This window comes from Anolis carolinensis, unplaced genomic scaffold (assembly GCF_035594765.1).
Source record: "Anolis carolinensis isolate JA03-04 unplaced genomic scaffold, rAnoCar3.1.pri scaffold_7, whole genome shotgun sequence".
Lineage (NCBI taxonomy): Eukaryota > Metazoa > Chordata > Lepidosauria > Squamata > Dactyloidae > Anolis > Anolis carolinensis.
In genome coordinates this window covers 5,475,246-5,499,227 of record NW_026943818.1, presented here as the reverse complement: position 1 = coordinate 5,499,227, position 23,982 = coordinate 5,475,246, and the positions used below count along the sequence as shown (strand labels likewise).

Below are 23,982 nucleotides of genomic sequence, written 5' to 3'. Positions count from 1 at the left end.
TTAATCTCTCCTACAGATACATAGGCATTAACCCCCTGCATGCATTTGCAATCCCTATGTACTTATATATCTCTATCTATTATCTATCTATATACATTAATTTTATATATGAATTTTCTCCTCATATGTTTGCAGGTCTTTGCAAATCCTATATACATATAGATCCATGTACCTGTATATCTGTATCCATATATATATACATTATTTAACCTACTGATGCCTCGATTAATGTGTAATTGTATTGGTATCTATTTTTATTTTGAAATTTACCAGTAGTTGCTTCATTTCCCACCCTCGGCTTATACTCGGGTCAATAAGTTATCCCAGTTTTTTTGTGGTAAAATTAGCTGTCTTGGTTTATATTTGGGTCGCCTTATACTCGAGTATAGAGTAGAGGCTAACTTATCCAACATAAACGGGCCGGCAGAATGTTGGATAAGCGAATATGTTGGATAATAAGAAGGGGTTAAGGAAAAGCCTATTAAACATCAAATTACATTATGATTTTAAAAATTAAGCACCAAAACATAATGTTTGACAACAAATTTGACAGAAAAAGTAGTTCAATACACGGCAATGTTATGTAGTAATTACCGTATTTACAAATTTAGCACCAAAATATCACAATGTATTGAAAAGATTGAGTGAAAAAACATTGGCTACTAAAAGGCAGACTGCGTTGGATAATCCAGAACATTGGATAAGCAAATGTTGGATAAGTGAGACTCTACTGTATGTGGTAATTTCTTGTTGTTTTTTCATATTCTCCTTGCCAATTAGCAAGGAGAATATCAAAAAGTATACGAGCAGCAAAGTATGAAGAAGAGAAACATATGGTAAAGCACTTTGAAAAACAATGCACTAAAATATCCCTGATGATTGATATTTTGAAAATCAAGCAAGAAACAAAAATAATATTACTAATAATATTTGGACTTTTTTCTGCCTTAGAATTTCTACTATTGAAGCTACCATGACATATACATCAAGTCAACTTATACACAAGTGTATATAACACTGAGATTTTTTTTAAATCAATGAATTGATTGGTTCTCCACTCCTTTGCAAGCAGCTGTCACCAACCTCCCTGACAATGAGGGCCATGTCTCTGTGACCAGTCTCAGCATGCCAGAGAACCGCTCCTGAAAACTCACAGCTCATTTCAAGAAGCCCGCAGCCCCCGCTGAGCTTACATATCTCCTGCCCTGGAGAAAAAAGACTGAACACCGACACAGGCTCATCCATCACTTCTTAATTATCCTCCGAACACATTCCACAAATGGTTGCCTCCAGCAAAGGGCAAAGGTGGGGAAAATATGAGAAACCACCACCTCCACTACTACAAACCTTTCTTATCGTAGTCAGGCTTCTCTCCGCTCCGGCTCAAGCTGTCCAGCGGCCTTGTTGTTGTCTGGGCGCTGAACTCGTCCTCGTCCTGGTAGCCATGCTCCGGATGCAGGGGGTTTTCCTCCTCCTCGTAGTCGTAGTCGTCCAGGATGGGGGTCTCGCGGATGGGCATGCCAATGACCGAAGTGTGGGACTGCAAGCGGGAATTCCGGAAGCTGTCCCGACCCTGGGAGCCCAGCAGCACCGACGGGATGTAATGGATCTCGTGGGTGGCTTCGGTGCTGGCGCTCTTCTGCGGGATCCGGCGCTGCTTGTACCAACGGCGCTGGGCATACAAGGCCACCGTGAAGACCAGCAGCAGCAACAGCAGAGCAATCAGGCCACCCTAGGTCAAGGGAAACAGACAGACATCAGTATAGAAAGGAAAGAATCATAGAATCCTACAGTCGGAAGAGACCCCAAGGGCCATCCAGTCTGACTCCCTTGCTGTGCAGGAAAACACAATCAAGACTACAGGCGTACAGAGAACATATCACACACACACACCCCCCCCCCCCCCCCCCGTTACGTCAGCTCCACTGGCGGCCAGTCTGCTACCGAGCAGAATTCAAAGTGCTGGCTTTATTTATTTATTTATTTATTTATTTATTTATTTACAGCATTTATATTCCGCCCTTCTCACCCCGAAGGGGACTCAGGGCGGATCACATTACACATATAGGCAAACATTCAATGCCTTTTAACATAGAACAAAGACAAGACAAACATAGGCTCCGTGCGGGCCTCGAACTCATGACCTCCTGGTCAGAGTGATTCATTGCAGCTGCTCTCCAGCCTGTGCCACAGCCCGAGCCTTGGCTTTAGCCTAGGTAAAGGTAAAGGTTTCCCCTGACATTAAGTCCACTCATGTCTGACTCTGGGGGTTGGTGCTCATCTCCATTTCTAAGCCGAAGAGCCGGCGTTGTCCATAGACACCTCCAAGGTCATGTGGCCACTGGCATGACCACATGGAACACTGTTACCTTCCCGCCGGAGCAGTACCTATTGATCTACTAACGTTGGCATGTTTTTGAACTGCTAGGTTGGCAGAAGCTGGAGCTAACAGCGGGCACTCACTCTGCTCCCCGGATTTGAACCTGGGACCTTTCGGTCTGCAAGTTCAACAGCTCATCGCTTTAACACACTGAGCCACCGGAGGCTCCGTTTCAGATATAGTTTTGCAATTTGTTGTAGACTAGTGTGTGTGTGTGTACACACAGTTGTTTCGTTGGCATCAAAATGAGAAATATATGATTTGTCAAAATGTCATTCCCAAACTGATTATTTCTGTCTCAGGGCTTTTTCCTCCCCAGACTTCCAAACAATGGCTATGTCCCGGGGGGAATTTAGTATTCTAAGGCCGGATTTATAATATTCTGTTCTGCAGTGATAAGGGTATGGGTCTTTAATCCTCTGAGCTGTGAATGTGCATTTTCTTTTGCATAATAGCCTTCCTCCCCTTCTTTTTTTGACATGTATTATGGCACCCAAAGATGCAGAGCTTTGACAACATGTGGCCCTCAGGCACCAAGAATACAAGTTACTCTTTGTAGACTGCCAGAAGGGTCCAGACTGTTGGGAATCATCCTGGACTACTCAAGTCTAAATGTAGTTAGATAGACGATAGAGTTAGATTGAGGGAATCCTTTCCCTGTTTCCAAAGCATGCCTAGACAGGCTTTACTGCAGGGGTCCCCAAACTAAGGCCCGGGGGCCGGATGCGGCCCATCGAAGCCATTTATCCGGCCCCCACGGCACAAGGGTAGAAGAGGGTTAGACTAAATGACCCAAGGGGTCTCTTCTTCTCTTACAACCCTTATTATTATTATTATTATTATTATTATTATTATTATTATTATTATTATTATTATTATTATTAACATTGAGGCTGGGTGGCCATCTGTCAGGGGCAATACTAATGGCTTTTGGTGCACAAAGGCAGAAGGGGATAGAACTAGATGGCCCAAGGGGTCTCTTCCAACCTTCTTTATTATTATTATTATCATCATCATCATCATCATCATCATCATCATCATTATTAACATTGAGGCTAGGTGGCCATCTGTCAGGGATGCTTTGCTTGTGCTTTCGGTGCACAAAGGCAGAAAGGGATTGGACTCAATGGCCCAAGGGGTCTCTTCCAACCCTATTTATTATTATTATTATTATCATCATCATCATCATCATCATCATCATCATCATCATCATCATCATCATCATTAACATTGAGGCTAGGTGGCCATCTGTCAGGGGTGCTTTGCTTGTGCTTTCGGTGCACAAAGGCAGATGGGGATTGGACTCAATGGCCCAAAGGGTCTCTTCCAACCCTCTTTTTTATTATTGTTGTTGTTATTATTATTATTATTATTATTATTAATTATTGCTCGGTGGCCTAACTATAGTCCGACCCTCCAACTGTCCGAAGGATTGTGAACTGGCTCCCTGTTTAAAAAGTTTGGGGACCCCTGCTGTAAGTCTTCCGGGCTGTCTGTTCTGTATGTTCCAGAAGCATTCCCTCCTAACGTTTCGCCCACATCTATGGCAGGCATCCTCAGAGGTTGTGAGGGAAGGCCCAAGTTGGCCCACGCCTGGTGTAGATGTTCCCTCGGTGGCAGAACTGGGTGGACTGGATGGCCTTCTAACTGTAGGATTCTATGGCTCTATGGGTTGATCTCCATGATGTGAGGAGGGGGCTGCTTTCCCTTCCCACACCTATCTTCAAGACCCCCCCTTTATTATTCCTATCCTGATGTTAGAGCAGGGGTCCCCAAACTAAGGCCAGGGGGGGGCCGGATGCGGCCCTCCAAGGTCATTTACCTGGCTCCCGCCCTCATTTATAATATAATATTTTTATATCTGTTCTAATAATATAATATATTGTATATACATATGATATTGATAATAATATTATCATTTAAACAATATAATACTACTACTAATAATACCATATATTAATTATATGTTATATATTACATATAATATTACAGTATAGTGGCATAGTTCAATATCTATATATATAAAAGAGTGATGGCATCACGGCGACCCACAGAACAACAACCTCGAAATTTGACAACACAGCCCATCATCCATGGCTCTAGGTTGATACAACAAAAAGAAAAGAAAAATAAAGTCCTAATTAGAGCGAGAGGAATAATTGCTTTTATCCAATTGCTGCCAGTTAGAAGGCTAAGCTCCTCCAACTTGGTCTCCTAGCAACCCAATAAAAATAATAAAAAACACTAAAAAATAATTAAAAACACTAAAAAATTAATACAATAAAATACAATAATAACAGAAAATAACTAAAAATAATACAAGAAAATAATAAAATATAATAAATAAAAAGATAACTTACAATAAAATTAATTAAAAAATACAAATAACGTCAAATAAAAATTACACAAAATTTTTTAACCAGTTCCACCACCACTTTGCCACAGCAACGCGTGGCCAGGCACAGCTAGTAGTAATATATAATGCTAATATTGTGCTATGGTAATAATATAATATATTGTATGTACATACTGCTGCTCTGAGTTCCCTTCGGGGTGAGAAGGGTGGGATATAAATGTAGTAAATAAATATAGTAAATGAATACATAAATCATTTTGGACTTAAGCTCGCCCAAAGTCTGAAATGACTTGAAGACACACAACAACAACAATCCTAATTAACCTGACTATCTCATTGGCCAGAAGCAGGCCCACACTTCCCATTGAAATCCTGATAGGTTTATGTTAAAATTATTTTCATTTTTAAATATTGTATTGTTCTTTTATTGTTATTGTTGTTGTCTTGCACTACAAATAAAATATGTGCAGTGTGCATAGGAATTTGTTCATTTTTTTCCCCCCAAATGATAATTCGGCCCCTCAACAGTCTGAAGGATTGTGGACCGGCCCTCTGCTTTGAAAGTTTGAGGACCCCTGCTTTACTGGGTTTCACTCTATCCTGTTTACATCACATCCCTTACTTTGAAGTTAGTAGAAATGTGAATCTCTAGGGACACTAACTTCCCATTGGTCAGAATGTCTTTTATGGCCCCAATAAACTGGACCATGAGGTTGGAACCATTTTGGTTCTCTCTTCTCCCTTTGTTCTTCTAGCTAACAAGAAGCATCTCGCCATCTCTCCTGGCAAAATGTAACTATTTAGATGTTTGTTATTTTTCCTTTCTTATTTTTCCTTAGAAACCAGTCTAGAGTAGACCAGACAGCTCCCAAGCCTTTCTATCTACAATTTTCTTTTTACCTGAATAAATACTTTTTGAACTTTTATTGAGACTCTGCAATCCATTGCAATCCTAAATAGACAAAGGTTTCTCTTGCTCGCCCCGTGTAAGTAACTGTTGCATTTGAAAGCTTTTGCTTTTGCTACTCTGCTGATTTTGGTGGAATCTCCCCCAGAGAGGGTTAAATTGAATCTAACCGCTCAGAGATTACCACAACACAGACTAAATCCTTATTGGAAAATATTTGTAACTATCTTGGGGACCCGGCGGTATATTAGAAGAAGGCATTGTTCATTTTGGAATGTTAGGTAATATCACTGAAGTTTGGTCCAGATCTGTTGTCAGCTGGGTTCAGGGCTCTCTGGATAAGGGTGAACTACAACTCCCAGATCCGAGATCAATCACCCCCAAACCAGGCCAATATTTATTTTATTTACAGCATTTATATTCTGCCCTTCTCACCCCGAAGGGGACTCACATTACACATATAGGCAAACATTCAATGCCTTTTAACACAGAACAAAGACAAGACAAACATAGGCTCCGAGCGGGCCTCGAACTCATGACCTCCTGGTCAGAGTGATTCATTGCAACTGGTTGCAGCTGGCTTGCTCTCCAGCCTGCGCCACAGCCCGGGTCCAATATGCACAGTTGGCTATGTTTGGTCTATGTGCCAAGTGTGATCCAGATTACTGGAGGGGTTTGAGGAGAGCTGACAACCCACAACCAGAGAAATGGTGACCTCCACCGATGGTGGGCCTGGACCAAACTTGGCACACATCCCTGATATATCAAAATTTGATGACTGGAGGGGTTTGGGGAGGAACTGACCTTCCTTTCTGGGAGTTGCCTTTCATTTCGAGGCAGTTTTGTTTCTGTTTTGTGCCATCTGAATTCACGATACGAAACGGAAACACAAATGCAACATGAGACGAATATCGAGCACATGTCTACTGTCAATGCCCTGAGCAGGGCAAAGCAAAGAATTGTCAAACCCAAGTTGCTGCAATGAGAAGAGTCAGCGAACAAGAGGCTAACTGACATTATGTAGGTGATTTTTTAAAAAGAGAAATAGTTGCAGGTAAGTGATATTCCCCCCAAACCATATTGGCAGGTGATTCCCCAGCGACGAAGCACTGACAGATCTATCTTTAAAGCTTCCCACGAGTTGCGGCAGAGCTTGTTCTTCGTCGAGGGCTGTTTGATATGCTGGAGGAGAAGAAAGCGTGGAGCGGCGTCTGGCTCTTTTAACACAACCAATTGGGGCCCTCCCAGCAAGAAAGAAGCCAGGTCCCCTCTCTCTTTGCAGGGCTTTTCAGAGCGAGCCTGTTTCCAGTCTCTAACTCGAGATAATTCGATTGAATACTTTACAGAACATGGCAGTGCATATTTCAGACTGCTCAGGATATCTCCCTGGCAACCTGGCTCTTTTCTGTCTCTGCATCCCCTAAAGTACGACTTTGGTCTTCAGGTGAAATTATTAGAAAAAAGAGGGGTTATTTTGTATGCATGGAAGGTCGCAGACCTTAAAGGTAAGAGATCCCAGAGAAACCATAACTTTGCCCTCTTGTGCATATTCCGAGTCTTTGTAGGGCTTGTACCTCCTATTAAATGTATGTCCTTTGTGTATATGGTAGGCATAGTACCTAATAAGAGACATAATGCACATTTTGGAAAAGGAGATGTCTTATATTTTAAAAGTTGCAGGAACTTGTGAATTCATTAAAAAAAAAACAAGTTGCAGGAACTTGTGAATTCATTTAAAAAAACAGAACAGGAGCCGTTCACACTCTACAGTGATAGCATTAATATTCCACTTTAATTGCCATGGAGAATCCTGGGATTTGGGCCGGGCTGTGGCGCAGCTGGCTAGTAACCAGCTGCAATAAATCACTACTGATTTATTGGTCATGAGTTCAAAGCCCGGGTCGGGTTAAGCCCCTGACCATTAAATAGCCCGGCTTGCTGTTGACCTATGCAGCCCCGAAAGACAGTTGCATCTGTCAATTAGGGAAATTTAGGTACGCTTTATGCAGGAGGCTAATTTAACTAATTTACAACACCATAAAACTGCCAGCAAAACACGAGGAAAGGAATGAGGAAGTACAGCCACTAGTGGACAGTGAAGCAACCACTCCCCCTGTGGCCGGAATCGTGAAGCTGGAAAAAAAATGTTAAATGCCTCTGTGTCTGTCTATATATGTTGTTTGTCTGTTGGCATTCAATGTTTGCCATATATGTGTTCATTGTAATCCGCCCTGAGTCCCCTTCGGGGTGAGAAGGGCGGAATATAACTACTGTAAATAAATAAATAAATATATTTTTAGCTGGTGCAATACAACTATTGACTGTGTTGTCGAAGGCTTTCATGGCCAGAATCACAGGATTGTTGTGTGTTTTTCAGGCTGTATGGCCATGTTCCAGAAGTATTCTCTCCTGAAGTTTCACCCACATCTATGGCAGGCATCCTCAGAGTTTGTGAGGTATATACTCACAACAGAGGTTGTGCATCCTCAGCCTGCCATAGATGTGGGCGAAACGTCAGGAGAGAATACTTCTGGAACATGGCCATACAGCCCGAAAAACACGGTATATACCTCACAACCTCCAAGGATGCCTGCCATAGATGTGGGCGAAATATCAGGAAAGAATACTTCTGGAACATGGCCATACAGCCCGAAAATCACACAACAACCCAACCGTTGACTCATGAGCTTCTGGTCTACTTCTTCTTGGACTTCTCCAAACAGGGAAACTTCATGCTAGATCTCAAAAACAATCCCCAGGATGTGTCTAATAGATGTTGTTCTGAGAGACATAGTATTAAGGGTATCTCTAGACTATGAGATGGAGAAGAAGACGTAGGAAGAGAAGGTGGTGTCAGAGATGAAGAACAAAGTGGTAGGAAGCATTCAAGAGAAATGAAATGGGTGGGATGCCTTGCCTTTGATTCTTATCTCTCCACCATTGACCTGACAGGAGATGAAGTATGAAGTATGTCCTTCGTTAGGATAATCAAGGACAGAGAGATTCATCTATGCTGACGATCGTGCCATCACCGCTCAAGCAGGATTTTGAAATGGTTGAACAGAAGCTCTCTGAAGCTTTAGGTGCTCTTACTGCCTATGACAGAAAAACCAGCTGATTCCTAATCCATCTAAAATGCAGATGTGTGCTTTTCATCTTAAGAACAGACAAGCATCTTGAGCTCTTTGTTGGCTGTGTTAGTGTGCTCCATCTACAGCAGTGATTCCCAAAGTGGATGCTACCGCCCCCTGGTTAAACGATCCAGGGGGGCAGTGATGGCACCTATTAGGACACGGGGGCGGGGCCAGGGGAGGGGCGGGGCCTCTTCCCAAGTGCCGGAGACAGGGCTGAGCACCTGAGGCGCCTGTTAGGACACACAGGGGGCGGAGCTAGAGGAGTGGGCGTGGCTTCTTCCCAGGAGCCCGAGACAGGGCTGAGAATCTATACCTCTCTTGAGGCGATTGTTGGGACACAGAGGGCGGAGCTAGGAAAGGGGGTGGGGCCTCTTTCAAAGAGCCCAAGACAGGGCTGAGCCTCTATATACGCTGAGAGGCCTTTTAGGACTAAAGGGCAGGGCTAAGGGCGGTCCTCTTCCCAAGAGCGCAAGACAGGGCTGAGCCTCTGTATACCTCCCCTGAGGCGCTTGTTAGAACATGGGGACGGGGTATAAAGGTTCAGCCCCGTCAGGCACTTGGGAAGAGGCCCCACCCCCTGTGTCCTGGCAGGCACCGCAGGACAGGGATAGAAGCTCAGCCCTGCCTCAATGCTCGTAACTCCGCCCATCCCAGTACTGGCCGCCCATTTGTGGCCCCGCCCACCTCCCCCTCCCAGCCCTGGATCTTGGACTAAGGGAGAGGCTCAGCTCTGCCCACTTGAGCAGGGGCCACGCCCACCCCTCTAAGCCACGCCCCCTTTCCAGGGGTTGCTGAGTCGTATTTTTTCTGGAAAGGGGGCGGCAGGCCAAATAAGTTTGGGAACCACTGCTTTAAGTGATCTTACTGCCTATTACAGAAAAACCAACTGATCCCTAATCTATCTAAAACGCAGACGTGTGCTTTTCATCTTAAGAACAGACAAGCATCTTGAGCTCTTTGTTTGTTGTGTTTGTGTGCTCCATCTACAGTCACATACTGATGGAGAGAAGGCCAACAAAGTTGTTCATATCCTGAAAAGAGGCACCTTCCCGGAAGCCACAACCATGCTGCTAAGAGTGTTGGTTCAAAGGCAACCTACTCTGTGAATTTTCTTGATGTTTTTCCTCAACAAACCTTCCTGTTCTCCGGCACATTGAAATAAGCAAAAAATTCTGCGCAGCCAAGGTGTTCGGAGCCCACAATGAGGGATCGGACTAATCCAGGTCACAGAGCAGCAATTGCAGTTGCTTACGTCGGCCACCTTTCTCACCTGAACACGCAAAAGTCAGCTCAGGCAATGAATGCTGTTTAACCTGGATTTCCAAAGGGTGACGTGAAACTGCAGGAGCAGCATTTGAATGTTCTCACGACACCTTCCTGGGGCTCCTTCCTTGCTTCCCGCCTCAATTTTGACTTTCTATTAGAAAAAGCTTGTCATGTTTTCCCAGGACAAATTAGTTTCAGGAACCTGTAACTGTCTATTTCAAAAGCGAAGACCTAAAGGTTAATGAAATCCGTATTTCAGTGTGACTTAAATTCCAGTCTGGAGACAATTCCTCCGGATCTTCCGTGCCACAAAGCCCTATCCCTCCAAAACACTGTCCCCTAGTTTCGCCAGTTACTGTGCAACCACAATTCACAAGAAAGTGTATAATTTACAATGAGAATGGGATCAAGTGAAAAGATGAAAAGAATTTGCTTCTGGGCACTTCACATTGTCAATAGTACTCTGATTTCAATGGGATAGCCAACCTGAATAGCATCCTACTACAAGAGACTACCACAACAATTATACTATGTACAAAAAAAATAGAAAATAAATCATGTTCTTGGTTGGAAAGTGTTCTTTCCTGTTTTATTGTGCAGTCCTTACTTTGAAAGGAGTTGTTCTACTCCAGAAACTTCATTTTTGTGGCACAAACTAGGTTGAGACTCAATGACAAAAACTAGAGCAAAACGTTCTGCAGGATATCCCTCCTGCAAATACAAAGTTTGGGCAGTTTAATAAACCTTATCCATGTTTTTATGACAGAACCAATCAGGAAATATTTAAAACCCAGGAACAAAACCTGTGTTGCGTAATGTTTGGATGTACGTACTACAACACATTATGCCAAGTGGTTCAGGAGTGACAGTGAATGATTTCCATGTCAGTAGATCATTAAGTCCATTTCATTTTTTTAAAAAACTGACTAGCATTTAGAATCATGGTGTCCAACCTTTAGTCCTCCAGATGTTTGGGACTCTAAATTCCAGAAGATCTAGCCAGCTTGTCCAATGGTCAGAAATTCTGGGAGCGGAAGTCCAAAACACCTGGAGAACCAATGGCTGGATACCACTTGTAACAAAGTGCGATTTTTTATTTACAGATGCCATGTTTAACTGTGTTTTAAAAAGGGTTAATATTTCAGTTACTCAGCACTCAGAGTTGGTTGCCATGGAGAAGGGGGCGGAGCCAACTGGGTTAGCTGAAGAGAGCAGAATTTGGAGGGAAAGTCAGTCAGTCTGTAATGGGGGAATTACAGGGAAGATTGATCCTGGTTGAAGGGATCAAGGGAGACTCAATTGGTCGTTTTGAGACAGTCAGTGTCTGTGGTCAGCGAACCACAGGGAAGTCTGATTCTCAATTGAAGGATCAGGGTGGCTCAAATGAGGAAATTTGAGTCAATTCTAAAATAAGTTTGGTGACTTATTTTAGGTAGTCTGGGCTCTGTTGAAGCTCACCGAAGGCTGATCCCAAGTTAGAGGATCAGGGATAAAATAAGTTTGGTGACTTATTTTAATGTAGTCTGTCTCCTGACTAGGAACAGATATTCTGTGATTGAAGTGGAATTTTAGGAAGTTTGAAACACCTCATTCTGTTATTGCAATTGTTAAGGAAAGTGTCTCAAACAAGAAGAAAAGTTATTGTAATAATCAAGCTTGTGCCTAAATAAATGTTATTGTTCTCTCAAACATCTTTGCCTGACATCTTTACACCACTGATCTAGAACGTCTATCACAGTGGTTCCCAACCTGTGATCCTTGGACCACCAGTGGTCCCCAAGAACTAAAATAAGGTCAGCAGCCTCAATGTTACTACATCATTGCGATGAGAGCGAGTGGTCTCACGAAAGCCTCTTATAGTGCTGAGGCAACGGAAATGTCGGGAGGGGAGAGGCTGACTATTTACAAAAGACATGACAACAAGCCTCCTGACTGCTGCTTCTCCTCCCTCTCCATGAGCTGAGCCGTTCCATGTGGCACCTGGAAGTTGGGGCACCTTGGTGTCTTCATTTTAGGTCTGTTCTTAGGATTAGTTGGACTGCTGATTCAGAAAATTGCATCAGATAGACCACATCATGTCTGGATGATTAAATATGGTTTTCTGTGGGCGAGCAGATGGTGACTACTGGATGGCATATGTTCTGTATCAGAAACTAGAGCTGAGGTGGTCTATCCAATGCAATTTTCTGAAACAGCACCCCAAATAACCAAACCGAATCTAAAGTTGACCAAAAACTGATTCGTAACCCTTTTGGTACTAATGTTGGAAAGTGGTCCCTGTTCAAAGTGGTCCTTGGTCAAAATAGGAATCGATTTCAGGACCTTGGACAGCACCCTAGGGTAAGCTCTATCTCTCAAATGCTATACAACACTGTCGTATCAATTAATGCATCTCCTATTGATCCAAATGGGTCTAATTGGCCTCTCCCCCTCTTAAACTAGATTTCCTCCCTCCACTGTATTTATTTCACCAAATTCTGTCACAGAATGAGTATTAGTGATAGCAGTGACCTGGTAAATAATTAATTGCTAAACAGGAGCCCAATCCATGAGCGGAAGTAACAACTGCAGTGGCAGAATCTTCACGGCTTGCTTTTTCAGGGGGAAGACGCACGATAATAATTACGCCGATAGTGTTTATTTGCTTCCCTGGTAATTTACCAAAATGCCGTTAATCTCGGTGGAGATCTTGATCATTAGTGCAAATTAATGCCGCTCCACTGCACTTTCTGTATACATTAAACGCAATTGTTTATTTTATTTTATTTTTCTTGGAGGAACATTAACCACTTCTCTCTGGAAACTGTGCTATTAACTTGGATGGTGGCCCCAAGTCCATGTTCCTCCGGTCTTCTTCCACTTCTTTCTAGTATATGATTAAGTTACACGTTTTGTAGTTTAATTGGTTTGCCCTTTAGAGCTCAGCTCAGGAAATGACTCCAAAGGTATAAACAAGGGAGATGTAAATTATCCCTGATCCAGCATTGTCCGTAGACACCTCCAAGGTTATGACTGCATGGAGCGCCATCAGCTTCCCACCATAGTGGTACCTATTGATCTACTCACATTTGAATGTTTTTGAACTGCTAGGTTGGTAGAAGCTGGGGCTAACAGCGGCAGCTCACCCTGCTCGCCGGATTTGAACCGTCTTCCTTTTGGTCAGCAGGTCCAGCAGCTCAGCTGTTATAGCTCAGCCGTCAGGATTTGGCCCTCCACAGGAGTTAAGAGTGGGACTCAGAGGCTGATTTAGATTTTGAGCCTCTCCGGAATTTGGATCAGAGCCCAATGGCTTTGCAGGTGCCTGAAGTTGTGGTTACAGAGGAACAGCTAATTGGGGAACATTCCGATGTTAACTCAAGGCTAAATTCACCAGATGGAGTTGTAGGGGGAAATGAGTTTTTTGATCGGAGACAATCTATCTCACAGGATAGGAGTCAAAGAGAAGTGCTGAGAAGAAGCAAATGTTTGACTCTCAAACGCTTCAGTTAATAAACTTTCTTATGGGAAGCTGTGATTGCCCTGGATCTCATGAACGGTAGCCCTGAGGTTTCCTTAAAGGGAGTTCATGCCTTGTTTTCGTTGCGGTGTCAACGTTGCCTTTCTTGGGAGAAGCATCTCCATTCCTGTCTCTTGGTCCTTGCCTTGTTCCCGCGTTGCTTCCAGCATATCCAGTTGCAGTTTGTGCCTTGTGACTCTCGAGTATACCTCTCCTTGTTACTCCTGTTTTCCCTGCTCTCCAAGGGATACCTTTCATGTGGATTACAGTTGGCGTTTTCACTGCGTCTTGTCCCCGGATTCCTGCAAATACTGGCTGTTTACTGACTTTAACTCTTTGCTGGAACCCTTTGTGTCCAGTTTGTGGATTACAACTTTGAAAGACTTTGAAGAACTATCTTTTGAACTCTTGTGAGCATTATCTTATGGACTATTGACTTTTATGACTTTTTCTGCTATTTGCTGGCATACACACACACACACACACACACACTCACACACACACACACATATAACCCTCAATAAACTGTTTTGCTTGAATACCTGGCTTTAGTGTGGTTCTCGTAGTGCTCTCATAGCCTTGGGGTGCAACATCAGCGGTTTAACCCGCTGAGCCACCGGGGGTTCCAGAACTAACTAATAACTAACTAATTGTCTGAATCTAATCAAAAATATTAGAGATGTTTTGATAAGGAAAATGTCTTTTTCAATGGGCTCTATGCTTCCAATGAAGGTTTCACCTGTTGCTGCTTTTTTCAAGGATCCAAAGACATTTCCCTCTTGAGAATAGGAGAAAGCATTTGAGCGAGCGAGCCGAAAACACTTTAAAAATTGTATTTATGGACCATTCACAACAACTTATGAAGCTAAGAAGCAAACCAAAGAGGACAGTGTTATTGTGCACGTAAGAAATCGGGACACTGTTGTCTTTGAAGGTTTATCATTTGCCAGTTGTTTCGGGAGCAATGTAAGCCATTGCAAAAATATGTTCAGGCGGTTTTAGCATAATATATTTCGGAACAACAGATGTCCCATGTGGCAAACAACAGCCAGGCTGTGTGCAAAGGCTTGCGCTTTGTAATATGACCAAAGCTTTCCAAGGGACGGACGAAGTCTCAGAAGCAGAAACAAGATTAGGCACAGCCATATTTCAGAGAAAGAGAGCGGGAGAGATTATTTAAATGCGCCATCAGTCTCTACATGGTGCCGTACAGAATTACATAGCAAAATATACTGCATGCATCACAGGGCGCAGCCTCTAGTCCAAGAAAGGCATAAAACAGTAAGATATCAAGCTGCTATAGGATTCTTGTTTTCTTGACAAAAATGTATCAACTCCAAGATATAATTTTTTTTTTTGCTTCTTGGCATGAAAACCTTCACTTATGACATTTTAGGCCTCCCTTTCTTTAGGCTTACAAGAGTCTCCCACTCCGATTCTACTGTAAGAACAACCTTGTACAGTGGTCTTATCTGAAAGTCTAATTTCCTAATCATATGAATAATAATAATAATAATAATAATAATAATAATGCGATAATATGACACGATATGAAGATTTAAAGATCGAATTGCAAAGACCGTGGCACAAGCCAGTCAAGGTGGTCCCAGTGGTGATCGGCACACTGGGTGCAGTGCCTAAAGACCCTGGCCTGCACTTAAACACAATCGGTGCTGACAAAATTACAATCTGTCAGCTACAAAAAGCCACCCTGCTCAGATCTACATGCATTATTCGCCGATACATCACACAGTCCTAGACACTTGGGAAGGGTCCGACGTGTGATCCAATTCAACAGCCAGCAGAGTGTCTGCTGTGGACTCATCTTGTTGTGTTTCAAATAATAATAATAATAATACAGTAATAATAATAAATGAAGTCAAAAATCAGAAACTCCTCAAAGCACAGCAGACAAAGAATCAGTACAAGAAAACCGCACTACAAACTAGAGCTGACAGCTGGCACAACAAAACATTGCATGGAAAGTTCAAAAATAAAAATAGATATTAATAAAATTGCATTATTTGAGGCATCAGTAGGTTAAATGTTTTGAATATTTATATAAACCTGTAATTTAAGATAATAATAAGACTTTAATAAGACTGTCCAACCCTGAATATACTCAAGTATAAGCCAACCTGAATAGAAGCCAGCCAGGACCCTCACTCGAGTATAAGCCGAGGGGAGCTTTTTCCATCCCTAAAAAAAGGCTGAAAAACTATGCTTATACTTGAGTATATACAGTAAATTCCAAACCTCAGTCTGCCCAGCCCGATCTGCCTGAAATTCCCCCTGAACACTCACAGACACTTCATTTTAGAACCCTGATCCTCTGAACATTCAGAAAAATCTCCTGACATCTGCCAGACTACAACACTAAAAAAGGGCTGAAAAACTAGGCTTATACACGAGTATATACAGTAAACTAGTAACAAATAAAACAGCCAATGGGATTTTAAAAAGTAGCCAACAGAATGGATCAATTCATTGAAATTTACTTCCTTTCTGAACAAAAACGTTCAGCTCATCGATTCAAGGGAAATCAATTTTGAGAGGTGTAATGTTGTGGAAAACTTCCATTTAAAACAGGCAGTTGTGCAACCATACAATTGATTCGGTGCTGCCATAGTAGTATGTGCGGAGGACACTTGATGCTCCCATTTTACTCTGGATGTACGCTTTATTGGGTTTTGATTAAGGTAAAAAAGAGAGACAACTTAAATAGAATAGAAAAGAGGTGAGCTCCCTTCTTTTGAGGACACAATGCCGTCCGCAAGGGACGCCGTACGATAAGCTTTCGGGAAAACGCAGACTTCGGAAGGTGCAAAAAGCTTTGGAGTAGCATCGCGAGGAGTTGTAAAATGCATCCCCCTGAGCTTCCTGGGTGCAAATGGAAGCCATTTGCACTATCCTCGTTCCTGGGACTCGTAACACATCTACAAAGGGCTCAAACCACTCAACGCATCTCTGAACTAAGGAGAAAGAACCAAGGGGAAAAGCATCCCCTCTCAAACATGTTTATCCCAGTTCCACGATTCTATACTTTCTCCAGCATGTTCCTCCGTTTCCCGCAGTGTTTCGCGGCTGTCTTGCTCCGCTTTCCGCAACCCAGCCAGGAAAAGAGACAGCTGCGACACAGGTACCTTCCTGGAAAAGTTGTACATAAGGAGAGCAAAGCATTGCCGCCTACACAACGACAACACATGCTGCTCGAATATCCATCGCGCGGTATTAAATCTCTCCCATCGCGAGCGAGCAGATGTTTCCAACAGGTGTACTATCGCCAGGGGAATATGAGGTCATGCCAGAAAAGATGCATGGCTTGGCAGCGAAAGAGACAGAAAGGCTGCCAGGTGGAGCGGGCAGGAAGGTTGGAACCAAGAGGCCCAAAGAAATTTACACGTTTTAACTAGACAAGACTTGGCTCTGTCTGAAGTCACGTTGCTCGCAGCTGGTGCAAAAGGTAGGCTTGATGCAGATAGAAATGAAAAATGAAAGGGTGCATCTACATTGTAGGATTAATGCAGTTTGACACCACTTTAACTGTCACGGCTCAATGCTACGAAATCATGAGCGTTTTAATTTTAAAAAGTCTTAGCAAGCAGTTATCACTATCTTATGACCCTGTTCTTTATGGTTTTTATTCTTATTTCTTTCTCACCCCGAGTTTTAACTTAGTGTCCATGTGGCCCACCCTTGTTTTTATGCTTCCCTGATTTTGCGTTGTAATGTATATTATTATCTATTGTATTGTTTAATGTGTTATGATGTGTTGTTCTTTTATATTTTGTTACAGTAGAGTCTCACTAATCCAAGCCTCGCTTATCCAAGCCTCTGGATTATCCAAGCCATTTTTGTAGTCAATGTTTTCATTATATCGTGATATTTTTGTGCTAAATTCATAAATACAGTCATTACAACATAACATTACTGTGTATTGAACTACTTTTTCTGTAAAATTTGTTGTATAACATGATGCTTTGGTGCTTAATTTGTAAAATCATAACCTAATTTGATGTTTAATAGGCTTTTCTTTAATCCCTCCTTATTATCCAAGATATTCGCTTATCCAAGCTTCTCCCGGCCCGTTTAGCTTGGACAAGTGACTCTACTGTATATTGTATTGTTCTGGGCATGGCCCCATGTAAGCCGCCACGAGTCCCCGTTGGGGAGATGGTGGCAGGGTATAAATAAAGTATTATTATTATTATTATTATTATTATTATTATTATTTTATTATCATTATTATTATTATTATTATCATCATCAAAACCGCAGGCACAAAATGTTAAAAATGGCAGCCACAAAAATGAAGTTTCGGGAGTAGAACAACTACAGTAGAGTCTCGCTTATCCAAGCTAAACGGGCCGGCAGAAGTTTGGATAAGCGAATATCTTGGATAATAAGGAGGGATTAAGGAAAAGCCTATTCAACATCAAATTAGGTTATGGTTAAAGTGGTCCCTGGTTAAAGTGGTCCCTGGTCAAAGTGGTCCATGGTCAATGTGGTCGCTGGTTAAAGTGGTCCCTGGTCAATGTGGTCCCTGGTCAAAGTGGTCCCTGGTCAAAGTAGTCCCTGGTCAAAGTGTTTACTGGTCAAAATGGTCCCTGGTCAAAGCAGTCTCTGGTCTCTTTCAATGTTAATTTACTCTATTTTACAAGATAAAAACCTTAATAAAAATATTATATATAAAAAAGTGTTCCCTGGTCAACGTGGTCCCTGGTCAATGTGGCCCCTGGTCAAAGAGGTCCCTGGTCAAAGTGTTTACTGGTCAAAATGGTCCCTGGTCAAAGCAGTCTCTGGTCTCTTTCAATGTTAATTTACTCTATTTTACAAGATAAAAACCTTAATAAAAATATTATATATAAAAAAGTGTTCCCTGGTCAACGTGGTCCCTGGTCAATGTGGCCCCTGGTCAAAGAGGTCCCTGGTCAAAGTGTTTACTGGTCAAAATGGTCCTTGGTCAAAGCAGTCTCTGGTCTCTTTCAATGTTAATTTACTCTATTTTACAAGATAAAAACCTTAATAAAAATATTATATATATATAAAGTGTTCCCTGGTCAATTGGTCCCTGGTCAAAGCGGTTCCTGGTCAATTGGTCCCTGGTCAAAAAAGGTTTGGGAACCACTTGTCTATAAAATATGATCCTACTGCTTAGGCTTGGTCATCACCCTAAGATTTGCTCTGTATTCTGCAGTCAAAGAATACAGAAGATAGGCATTTCCATATCCCTTCATATCCCTGGTCGTGGTCCCTGGTCAAGTGGTCCCTGCTCGAAGTGGTCCCTGTTCAATGTGTTCCCTGGTCAACATGATCCCTGGTCAATGTGGTCCCTGGTCAAAGTGATCCCTGCTCAACATGGTCCCTGGTCAAAGTGGTCCCTGGTCAACGTGGTCCCTGGTCAACGTGGTCCCTGGTCAACGTGGTCCCTGGTCAACGTGGTCCCTGGTCAACGTGGTCCCTGGTCAACGTGTTCCCTGGTCAACGTGGTCCCTGATCAAAGTGATCCCTGCTCAACATGGTCCCTGGTCAAAAAAGGTTTGGGAACCACTTGTCTATATAATATGAACCCACTTCTTAGGCCTGGTCATCACCCTAAGTTTTGCTCTGTATTCTGTAGTCAATGAATACAGAAGATAGGAATTTCTATATCCCTGCAAATTATACCAACTCATTTAAGTATAATCTTAAAAAACCTAAATGGCAACATCCCTTAGGTGGTTATAAACCCTTTGAAAATAGACATTTTTCCCACGGTGAACTGGAAACCAAAGGGGATATCTATTAGATGCAGAAGAAAGACACCATCATATATTTAAAACAGGGAGGAGGGCTGTTCTTTAAGCCTAGCACACACTTCTGTTAACCTGTCATTTAAAAATAAATTCCCACTTCCGACATCGCTGGAAACAAGATTAATTATGGTTATTTATGTATAGACTGCTGAAGCTTAGCCACTTCTTTGACACCAATGTCGTTGGCAAAAACAGAAAGAATCCAGATAGAAGTAGGTCGACGCGAAGGTTAAAGCAATCCTACCACCTCGTAATTGTTTCAAATTTCAAAGTTAAAAGGATTATTCACTTTGACCAGTTCTCCTTGTCTCACCCACCAGTGGTCATAACTGTGTTTCTTTCTTGATTATCCAACAGGAAGAAAATCCTTTTAGAAAAATTGATCCTATCTACCGCGCGCATCTTTGAAGGACCAAGCGAGACAGGCGTCGCCAAAGCTGAAGATCCACAATGGATTAAAGGACATATTAAAGCACATTTTCCACCTTCTCACAAAAGGAGCAAGTTTCAATTAAGAAGCCTTCTCTTATCCTTTTGTGACTTTCTCACCTTGCCCAAAGCTGAAAGGATTACGAGAAGGAGCATCAAAGGGAGAGAAATGTTAACTTTGTACCCAACACAATGGCAGGAGGTTGGAAACTGGGCCACGCCATTGTAGTTGGTCATACACAAAGTGGGGAGCCTTACTTAAAAACACAATTGCTTAGCATTTCAGAGAGAGAGAAAAAAACAAAAATATGTATTTCTGCTTCCCAGAATCCTCATGTAAGTAATTTCTAGGAATGAAGACATATCTATATATATAAAAGAGTGATGGCATCACGGCGACCCACAAAACAACAAAACTACAGGCCCCCCAACCTCTAAATTTGAGGTTTCCACGCCTCTAGGTTGATACAACAAAAAGAAAAGAAAAATAAAGTCCTAATTAGAGAGAGAGGAATAATTGCTTTTATCCAATTGCTGCCAGTTAGAAGGCTAAGCTCCTCCAACTTGGTCTCCTAGCAACCCAATAAAAAATAATAAGAAACACTAAAAAATAATTAAAAACACTAAAAAATTAATACAATAAAATACTATAACAGAAAATAACTAAAAATAATACAAGAAAATAATAAAATATAATAAAAAGATAGCTTACAATAAAATTTATAAAAAAATACAAATAACGTCAAATAAAAATTACACAATTTTTAACCAATACCACCACCACTTTGCCACAGCAACGCGTGGCTGGGCACAGCTAGTGTGTGTGTATGTATGTGTGTGTGTGTGTGTGTGTGTGTGTGTGTGTGTGTATATATATATATCTCTATATATATAAAAGAGTGATGGCATCAGGGCAGTGGACAAAACAACAAAACTACAGGCCCCCCAACCTCGAAATTTGACAACACAACCCATCATCCACGCCTCAAGGTTGATACAACAAAAAGAAAAGAAAAATAAAGTCCTAATTAGAGGGAGAGCAATAATTGTTTTTATCCAATTGCTGCCAGTTTAGAGGGCTAATCTCTGCCCACTTCGTTGCCTAGCAACCAAGGGACAGCCAGGTTTCAGTTAGGGGACAGGCCGATGTAGGCCTCACTTAGACTTCTTCCACAGATTATCTGATTTGAACTGGATTATATGGCAGTGTAGACTCAAGGTCCTTCCACACAGCTATATAACCCATTTATAATCTTATATTATCTGCTTTGCACTGGATTATCTTGACTCCACACTACCATATAATCCACTTCAGTGTGCATTTTATACAGCTGTGAAGAAGGGGCCTCATATAATCCAGTTCTAAGCAGATAATATAAGATTAGAAATATACAGTAGAGTCTCACTTATCCAACGTAAACAGGCCGGCAGGATAAGTGAATATGTTGGATAATAAGAAGGGATTAAGAAAAAACATCAAATTAGGTAATCGTTATACAAATTAAGCACCAAAACATCATATTATACAACAAATTTGACAGAAAAAGTAGTTCCATGCGCAGTAATGCTATGTAGTAATTACAATAGAGTCTCACTTATCCAACACTCGCTTATCCAATGTTCTGGATTATCCAATGCATTTTTGTAGTCAATGTTTTCAATATATCGTGATATTTTGGTGCTAAATTCATAAATACAGTAATTTCTACATAGCATTACTGTGTATTGAACTACTTTTTCTGCCAAATTTGTTGTTTAACATGATATTTTTGTGCTTCATTTGTAAAATCATAACCTAATTTGATGTTTAATAGGCTTTTCCTTAATGCCTCCTTATAATCCAACATATTCGCTTATCCAATATTCTGCCGGCCCATTTATGTTGGATAAGTGAGACTCTACTGTACTGTATTTACAAATTTACCACTAAAATATCACAATGAATTTAAAACACTGACTACAAAAACATTGATTATGAAAAGGCAGACTGCGTTGGATAATCCAGAACATTGTATAAGCGAATGTTGGATAAGTGAGATTCTTCTTTAATATGAAATAATTACTGGGATAGAATAATGCAGAACAATATAATCTCTAAAACCAGGACAGTAAATAAACAGGGGAATTCCACACAGGAAACAATCAGGGCCAGCTAACACCTCCCAACAAAAAATTAACTCAGGGAGGAAACAGCCAGGCTTTAAAGCTGCAAGGCCATTACATCCTAATCATTTTTCCTAATTGCAGCATTCATACTTGCCTCCAACAGACAAAAAAAACCCAATCAGAAATATTGTATATTCACAACCTTTAGGAAATAATATCCCCTGATGGCGCAGCGTGTTAAAGTGCTGAGCTGCTGAACTTCTGGACCAAAAGGCCACAGGTTTGAATTGGGGAGCGGAGAGAGCCCCCACTGTTAGCCCCAGCTTCTGCCAACCCAGAAGTTCAAAAATATGCAAATGTGAGTGCATCAATAGGTACTGCTCCGGCGGGAAGGTAACACCTCTCCATGCAGTCATCCCACATGACCTTGGAGGAGTCTACGGACAACGCCGGCTCTTCGGCTTAGAAATGGAGACGAGCACCAACCCCCAGAGTCAGACATGACTGGACTTAACGTCAGGGGAAAACCTTGACCCTTGACCTTCACTACCACCAATTCCTCAATACTTTATTTCCCATACCACCAGACTTCGCCACAGCAACGCGTGGCCGGGCACAGCTAGTGTGTGTGTGTGTGTGTGTGTGTGTGTGTGTGTGTGTGTATATATATATATATATATATATATATATATATATATATATATGTAATGTACGTTTGTAGGACTGAGTAAACAACAAAACCACTGAACCAAATCACACCAAATTTGACCACAAAAGACATAGTCATCCAAGCTATGTCTTTCAAACAAAAAAACTTGGAAAGGAAAGTCCAAATTAGAAAATGAGGAAGAGCCGTTTTCAACCCGGATTGCTGGTCAGAAGGGTAGGCCCTGTCTCCTCTAGGCTCTGCCCACTTTGTCTCCTAGCAACTCCCTCGACCACAATGGTCCAGGCTTTTGAGGCTGCAAGACTATTCATTGCTATTCCACCTGGCCAACAAAGCATTCCCATAAACCACAGCAACGCGTGGCCGGGCACAGCTAGTTAAATACAGATGGCAAAGTCCTCCTGAAGGACAATGGTGAAGACGTAGCAATCCCAGCCAGAGGTTGTGGCAGGAATAGTGCTTGATACAAGAATAACATTTTTGTTGTTTTAGTATTCGATTTTACATTGTGAGGTTGGGAAGAGAGGCATTGAATGTTCTCACATCCCTTTAGAGAATCATGAAGCACTTGGGGAAAGATAAGGTGATGAGAAGAGAAGCAAGATAAGTTTCAAGAACTCAATGGGGAGATGAAGTTTCCAACAAAGGCATTGCCGTTGGTTCCAATGTGGATCAACAAGGATACTGCTGGAAAGAAGAAGAAGAAGAAGAAGAAGAAGAAGAAGAAGAAGAAGAAGAAGAAGAAGAAGAAGAAGAAGAAGAAGAAGAGGAGGAGGAGGAGGAGGAAGGAGGAGGAGGAAGGAGAAGGAGGAGGAGGAGGAGGAGGAAGGATGAGAAGAAGGAGAAGGAGGAGGAGGAGGAAGAAGGAAGAGGAGGAGGAGGAGGAGGAAAAGGAGAAGGAGAAGAAGGAGAAGGAAAAGAAGAAGAAGAAGAAGAAGAAGAGGAGGAGGAGGAGGAAGAGGAGAAAAAGAAGAAGAAGGTGAAGAAGAAGAAGGTGAAGAAGAAGAAGAAGAAGAAGAAGAAGGCTTGTTGTTTTGTGATATCAACCCATGGCAACACTAAAGGCTTTCTGGGTCTGAAGGTGGGTGACTTGCTCAGTGAGTTGTTATGGGATTTGAATTTTAGGTTCCAGAATCACAGGCTAACACTCAAAACACTCTGTCAGACTGACCCAGAAGAAGGTAGCACAATGGGTTGACTGCTTATGCTACTGAACTGCTAACTTGAAGGTTGGCAGTTCAAATCCACAGGACGGGGTGACCTCCTGCTGTTAGCCCTAGCTCCTGCCAACCTAGAAGTTCGAAAACATGCAAATGTGAGTAAGCAAATGGGTACCGCTTCAGCGGGAAAAGGCAAAAGATGCTCCAAGCAGTCATGCTGGCCACATGACCAGGAGGTGACAACGCAAACTCATTGGCTTTGAAATGGAGAAGAGTACCTCCCCTA

The 23,982-nt window shown here is 42.1% G+C and overlaps 1 protein-coding gene across 3 annotated transcripts in view; it reads right to left on the bottom strand.

The window, feature by feature from the left end:
• astn2 (astrotactin 2) overlaps positions 1 to 23,982 on the bottom strand; it is a 615,168-nt gene that overhangs the window by 399,600 nt on the left and 191,586 nt on the right. For all 3 annotated transcript variants that reach the window (XM_062959683.1, XM_062959682.1, XM_062959684.1), the window contains exon 3: positions 1,348 to 1,732. In XM_062959683.1, the coding sequence (XP_062815753.1) occupies positions 1,348 to 1,732 (385 nt within the window). The remainder of the gene's footprint in view (positions 1 to 1,347; positions 1,733 to 23,982) is intronic.